The 7,419-nt window shown below is 33.9% G+C and overlaps 2 protein-coding genes across 2 annotated transcripts; one reads left to right on the forward strand and one right to left on the reverse strand.

Moving 5' to 3' along the window:
- Positions 823–2,102, reverse strand: LOC107642568 (thiosulfate sulfurtransferase 18). Its single transcript, XM_021122872.1, has 5 exons — positions 1,720–2,102; positions 1,507–1,586; positions 1,340–1,410; positions 1,206–1,259; positions 823–1,036 (listed from the first exon to the last, which is right to left on the reverse strand). The coding sequence occupies exons 1-5, from the start codon at positions 1,977–1,979 to the stop codon at positions 941–943; spliced, it is 561 nt and encodes a 186-aa protein (XP_020978531.1). The 5' UTR covers positions 1,980–2,102; the 3' UTR covers positions 823–940.
- LOC107642567 (protein NUCLEAR FUSION DEFECTIVE 4) lies at positions 2,662–5,036 on the forward strand. The gene is made up of 3 exons (XM_016345962.2): positions 2,662–3,120; positions 3,463–4,250; positions 4,442–5,036. The coding sequence occupies exons 1-3, from the start codon at positions 2,785–2,787 to the stop codon at positions 4,905–4,907; spliced, it is 1,590 nt and encodes a 529-aa protein (XP_016201448.1). The 5' UTR covers positions 2,662–2,784; the 3' UTR covers positions 4,908–5,036.

The following is a 7,419-nucleotide window of genomic DNA, read 5'->3' on the forward strand; positions in this document are numbered from 1 at the left end:
ACCGTCCCGTACATAGCGCGCGGTCTCATTCTAGTTAACAGTAAAAGACACATCAATACTTATAGCTTTAACACATTTCTTAAGTAAGAATTTTTTTTTTGAGTTTGTGTAAAATTTGCATAAGTTTTCCGTCTCTTTTTATTTGTAAGTTACCACAAACTCTCCTAAAAATTGATTCTCCCAGCTTAAATCATTGATTTTAAAAAATTTATATCTTCGAATCCTTAACTTCTAAAAACTGAAATTTTAGAGAAATAAACTAAATTCATCAAGGTTTTGGTTTTGTTCCAAAATTCAGCTCGTATAATTTGCAGCAAGACATCATCCACAATCTCTCACTTAATATTCTCTTTTGGGTTTACGTGAAAACTATCTTATTGTGAAATGCATAGTTTCAAACTAATCTGATTCTCATCCTTGTACTAATTAGTCCAATGAACCCCATTTGAAAAGTTCAAACAATTCCAAGTCTATATAAAGTTTGATCCATGAGCTACATGATGTTATTCTGATATTCTTCAAGATTGCTGGTCCTCTTTCTAAAAAGTCTATATATATTTACTATAGAAACAAAAAAAGGTTACAACCTTCAAAGTATTAGTACTATTCAACATAAATGTTGTAAGCAGAACTGTCATAAAAAGTTATAACCCTGATTCAGATGGCTTCCTCAAGTAATTAATGAGTATTGTATATGTCAAAAACTTTGGATACAAATAATTAACAAGAAAGACTATATATTTCAATTGTACAAGTCAAAGACAAAGAACATGTTTATACAAACTCAAAAAGTTATACCCCTGATTCAGATGTCTTCCCGGGTAATTAATGAGTATTGTGTATGCCAAATACTTTGGATACAAACAATTAACAAGAAGAACTATATATTTCAATTGTACAACTCAAAGATGGAAAATATGTTCCTATCATCAACAACACTTTAGAGATCCTTTTTCCCTAATGATGATTTCACTGGAAACTTGTTTTTGACCCACTCCATATAACCCCCTCCCATGTCCTTCACATCCTTGTAGCCCTACAAATTCACATCAAATACAAAGTTATTAGTCTTCTCATGCATGGAAAGCCACATGATAATATATATAATCCTATAATACACAAATAAACATAGCCTCTGCTATATATTTGAGGCAGAATAATAATGGCTTCTACATTATATGATATGAGGGATGAACTACACTTACATCAGCAACAAGATCGGTAGTTGCATACAGAGATCTTACTCCACTTTGGCAACCCTAAAGTACACACAAGAAAAAGTTGAAAAAAAAAAAACAACAAACTGAAAATCCAAAATGAAAAAGAAGATAAGAGTTACCACAATGAGATGATCTTCTTTGTTACAAATAGATGAAACCTCTTTTAAAAAGTCTGGATTCTTCACCTTACCTGCATTCCAAAATCAAAACTTGAATAATTTCAATTCACCGAAGTCCCACCATTGTTATGATGATGATAAAATTAAAGAAAGAAAAAGATTGTTACCCTTGGGTGTATCCAACATGTATGGAATGTTAACGACCTTAGCAGCATCTACATGCCCTTTTCTAAACTCTTCAACAGTTCTATTATACCAAAAAACATTTGAGTTTGCTTATTAGGTACTTATTTGATTAGAAAGAATAAACACGAATGTGTCATAAAATTTCTTATCCAAAAAGTTTAAGCCGAAAGAAAAAGACATGTAAATAGTTTGACCTGACATCGAGATAAAGGTAGCCGGTGTTGATAAGGCCCTTGGCAGCAGCAACATTAACGGTGACAACATTTGCTCCTAAGCAACACAACAGAAAGTGAAGGAGAAGAACAAGGGACAGCAACCAACGAGGTACAATTAGAACAACCATATGGAACACTAAACAATAGTGGATATTAATATAGCTAGAGAGAATGATGAACTTGAAGGAGCATACTACTAATATATATGTTAATGTTAGTAGATAGGTGAAGATATGCATGTTGAATAAGGGAGGTATATCTAGGGGCTGTGTTGCTTGGTTTGAAGCAGTTAAGTTTCTATATCCATCACAGGGTACCGCACACTACACCAGCAGCTGTTTGCCAAGAAAACAAGATGCTTTACCTTTAGGTTGACCCCTCTCTCCATTGGATCATTTCATTTCACAGATAGATATAATCATTCGTGTTATCTCCTCTTATCCGTTTAAACTTTTAAAATGAGTAGTATTTATTGATACAATTATTTATTGATACAATTATTTTATCAATAAAGTGAAAATTATATTATGTTTTAGCATTAAAAAACTAATAATTATCTAAATGGCTTTTCTTTTCAGGTTCTGTAAATTAATTGGAATAAATTACTCACAAAATAAAACCAAAAAATAAAACGACCGTGTACCAAAAAATTATTTAATTTGGAAACTTGGCATTGGTCAAAACCAACCACTCACACTCACTACTCACGGAAATGCAAAACCATGCTCCTTTTTATCATAAAACAAAACCAGGTTCTAATTTGTAGCAATCAAACACGTGTCATATATTAATATGTAATCCTATCCTATTAAGAAATAATAATAATATCAGACATACCCCGATACTTGACAACAATAGTCATAGTCTCATAGTCATGGTATTGATGCATGAAGATAAATAACACTCTGTCACGTAATCATAATAATAAATTGATGATCCCACACAATTTGGTATTCAGCGACTTAACGAGTGAATGGGGACATATAAATAAATGAGTGGCACCGTTAAAGAGCCATCAGAACCAAATTAAAGAAAGAGATTATAATGTTGTTATTTGCCAGGGTTGTAGTTGGAGAAGGAGGTGGAAAATGGATAGGACTAGTAACCGCCATATGGGTTCAAGCAATATGTGGAAACAACTACACTTTCGCCAACTACTCCGATGTTTTGAAGTCCCTAATGTCTCTAACACAGATGCAACTCAACAATCTCTCTGTTGCTAAGGATGTTGGCAAGGCTTTTGGTCTCCTCTCTGGTCTTGCTTCTCATCACTTCTCTACTTCACTTATTCTCATTATTGGAGCCACCATGGGATTCATAGGTTATGGTCTTCAATACCTTGTTGTCAGCCAAACAATTACTCCACTCCCTTATTGGCTCGTAAGTAATTAAGTACTTACTATTAATTAATACCTATCAGATTAAGTTTTTGAAATAAGTAGTTTATTACTACTGTCATAAAACCACTCATCTCAAAGTTAATAAGAGGAAAGTTAATAAGAGGAAGCGACATAAATAATTATAGCTCTAACTCTTTTTTTCAAGTAAAAGTCTTTTTTATGTTTGCTTGATTTTTGAGTATGTCTTTTTTCTTTTTATTTGCCTTATGTTTTTTTTTTTTTCTCAATTTTAGATTTCACCAAAGATGAATTTTAAATCTTTTGAACATAAAATTATGATATTATATCATGAAACAACTCATTCCAAAAGTTTAAGCTGCAGATGTGTGTATTCTTGTGTATGGGGGGAAACAGCACAACATGGATGAACACAGCAGTTCTTGTTACTTGTATGAGGAACTTCCCGAAGAACAGAGGACCAATTTCTGGGATTCTAAAGGGTTATGTTGGACTCAGCACTGCAATCTTCACTGACATATGTTCTGCTTTGTTCTCCTCAGACCCTTCCAAGTTTCTGCTAATGCTTACCATTGTTCCTGCCGTCATTTGCTGCATTGCTGCTGTTTTCCTTCGCGAAACGCCGCCGGCTTCCACTTGTGCTCAAGAGAAGAAAGAAGCTCAGTTCCTCAACACATTCAACTTCATTGCTGTTACGGTAGCTGTTTATCTTTTAGCCTTTGATGTTACCGGAATTCATGGCCATGTTTTTTCCTTGATTTTCACAGCTGGGCTTCTTATCCTATTGGTCATGCCGCTTCTTGTGCCTTTGTATGTGATCATCTTCAATAGTACTGATCTAGACGAAGAACAACAGATTCATGAAGCGTTGCTTGATGGGGACAAGAAGGTGGAGGAAGTTGAAATTATAAAACAAAAGCCTGTTATAGGGGAGGAACATAGCATAGGTGAAATGGTGAGAACCATTGAATTTTGGATCATGTTTGTGTCTTTCCTTTGTGGAGTAGGAACAGGAATGTGTGTGATGAACAACATGGGGCAGATGGGAGAAGCACTTGGTTACTCCGATGTTTCAATCTTCATTTCCTTCATTAGCATATGGGGTTTCTTCGGACGCATTGTTTCTGGCTCGCTCTCAGAACACTACATCAGGCAAGTTCTTTTCTATCTGTTATCTGTCTGTTGTCTTCATATGAAGTTGTTAGTTGATAACAGTTAGAAAATTTGACATGTTTGACTAAATTATTATCTAACAGTTCTTAACTAACAACTTTACATTCTGCAAACGAGTTTCCATCTTCTAGGATACAGAACAAATATTGAGATTAAGTTTAATATTGCAGAAAATCAGGGATGCCAAGGCTAGTTTGGAATGCAGGTGCACAAATGCTTATGAGTATAGGGTACATTGCATTGGCTATGGCATTGCCCGGGTCACTTTACATAGGTTCAATGGTAGTGGGAATATGCTATGGAGTTTACTTTACAATAACACCAGCAGCAGCTTCAGAGTTATTTGGGCTTAAATACTATGGCATAGTATACAACATTCTAATTCTGAACCTTCCTATTGGCTCATTCATCTTCTCTGGCCTCATTGCTGGCTACCTATATGATGTTGAAGCCACAAGTGTGCCTGGTGGGGGCAACACTTGCATTGGTGCACATTGCTATAGGCTTGTTTATGTCATTATGGCTTTTGCTTCTCTATTTGGCTGTGTCTTGGATGTGCTTCTTGCTGTTAGAACAAATAAGGTTTATTATAACATCTATCAAGACACAAGAAGCCTTGCCAATTCAATCAAATAGCGCAGGACATGCTCAATGCTTTAGGGTTTATGTTAAAACACTTGCAAAATTGTCGATATATGTATCATTTGATAATATTCATAAATGTTATTTTTAACTCCAAACTCACATGATTTGCTAATATTGGTAAATATTAATAACTATTTATATAACAAGCGATTTAATGTTTATTTTAGAGTTTTTACAGTATTTTCCAGTACAATCAAAACTCTATTTAATGATTTATTGTTAACCAATGAATTACTGTATGCCGAAAGTCTATTTTGGTCCTCAAAAAATTTCGGACTAGACACTTTAATCTTCAACTAAAATTAATTACTCGATTGGTTCCTAACAATTAACTCCGTCAATCACTTAGGTTATTTGCTCCATCAACTCTAACAGAGGACAAAATAATTCCTAACAACTCTAACAAGAGACAAAATGGTTCCTAACCTCCTCTGTTCGGAAACGACACTGTTCTCCCCCAATTTCCATCATATCTCGCATAACACTAACAATTTAACACTGTAATTTCAAGCTACACAATGCACACTCTGTAACTTCAATGTTCACAAGAAGAAAAATTATCAACTTATTCTCAACCAATTAATACTCAAGAAACTAATTACTATGTCTCTCAAATATGTACTTGTTGTCTTCGATGGACCCAATGAATCTAGACAGCATGTCTGATTTGTTAAGACCCGTCGTCGCCATCTCCCTCCTCCTCTGCTCTATCATCTCCATGACCATATTGTCCACCACTCCGATCATTTCCTTCAACTTCTTTTCTGAACCAATGTTCAGTAATCACTTCAGTTTTCATATAAGCGGTAACAAAGATATTACTCGTTGTACTGATAGCTTAGATGCGAGGTCGAAACTGTCTGCCAACTTAGACTCCGAGAAAGAAGGAATGAAGCACTCGGGTCCATTCCAAATGAGAATTTGCATATGATATCAAATGAGAATCTTCTCATGATATCCTAATATTCAACAATCTATATTGCTTGCCGGAGAGTGGAGAAAGGTGTGCCCTTCGGGCAGTTATGGAATTTGGTCTTGAGGATGTGGTGGACGTTGTCGGGGTTTGAGGTGATACTGTTATCGAGGACGTGGAGGTGGATACTTCTGGTGGGTGAAGTGCGGAAGAGGTGGGTGTAGCAGTCACAGAGATTTAGGAAGTGTGTGGTGCATGACATGATCTTGGAGTTGAAGAGGAGGAAGGAAAAGATGGAAAAGAAGATTGTGAAGGTGAAGAAGGAGAGTATGAATGTTAGGATTATGCGACATATGATGAAAATTAGGAAAGAACAGTGTCGTTTTCGAACAAAGGAGTCAGGGATCATTTTGTCCCCTGTTAGAATTGTTAGGGATTATTTTATCCCCTATTAGAGTTGTCAGGGATTATTTTATCTTTCGTTAGAGTTGACGGAGTCAGACCTAAATGACTAATGGAATTAATTGTTAGAGATCAATCGTGTAATTAATTTTTGTTGAGGAGTAAAATGTCTATTATTTAAGAATTTAATGATTCTGGGCCGAATTTTTGGTTTACTTCGTTGCGCTTTATTGTGATTATTTGTTGTTGTACAAACTTCCTTTACATTTTGGGTTTTTGTCATTCGGTTCTTTTTATCTGGGCTAGCCTATGATTAAAAGCCTATGCAGATTGAAATAGAAAGGTATGGGCTAAGGGGATATATCGGACCTGGGCAAGTATTTGGGTTAGGTCCCTTCATTAATTGTTTATCTTCTTAAGCATGTTTTCCACTTTTATGATATCCAGAAAGAATAAAATCCCCTTCAATTTTCAATTTCATAGGAAAATTTTACGGGTATTTAGGGGGTGAGAAATAACAGTTTAATTTGGTAATATATATGCCCAGCTTATGATTGAAATCTTATTGAAGACAATAACCACTTTATTAATTAAAAATAAATCAATACAATACATGATCGATTGAAATGATAGGTATTTTTACATCGAAAATATTTGGTAACAAAAAAAAATATTAACTAAAATTTATTATTTTTTATTTTATTTAATGCATCCTACATTAAATAAATGCTAAATAAATAATTTTGAGTTAATTACTTTTTGTCTCCATAACTTTATCGGATACATATACACAAATACAGATATAATCATATAAATAAATACATATAGTTTGTTTAGTTATTAAGATACTAATAAAGAGACATAAACATATTTCTCATTAAAAATCATTTTTACCCTTATTGTTATTGGTAATAAAAGGGGAAAGTCAAATTTAAAAGTTTTGAAGGGACAAAATTGCAATAAATATCTATATCTTATGTATAATATGTGATCTATCTTTTTGGCATGATACTAAATACATATATTTTATATGTTGTTGTATATCAACATGTTTTTTTAAAAATTGTATTTTATTAAGAAAATAGTATAGAATGTGTTACTATATCCGTATCTTTAATAGACATGAATAACAACAACACATAAAAGAGAACACAGGTATTTGTAAGTAAAAATAGCATTGTTAATTGA

Source organism: Arachis ipaensis, chromosome B05 (assembly GCF_000816755.2).
Source record: "Arachis ipaensis cultivar K30076 chromosome B05, Araip1.1, whole genome shotgun sequence".
Lineage (NCBI taxonomy): Eukaryota > Viridiplantae > Streptophyta > Magnoliopsida > Fabales > Fabaceae > Arachis > Arachis ipaensis.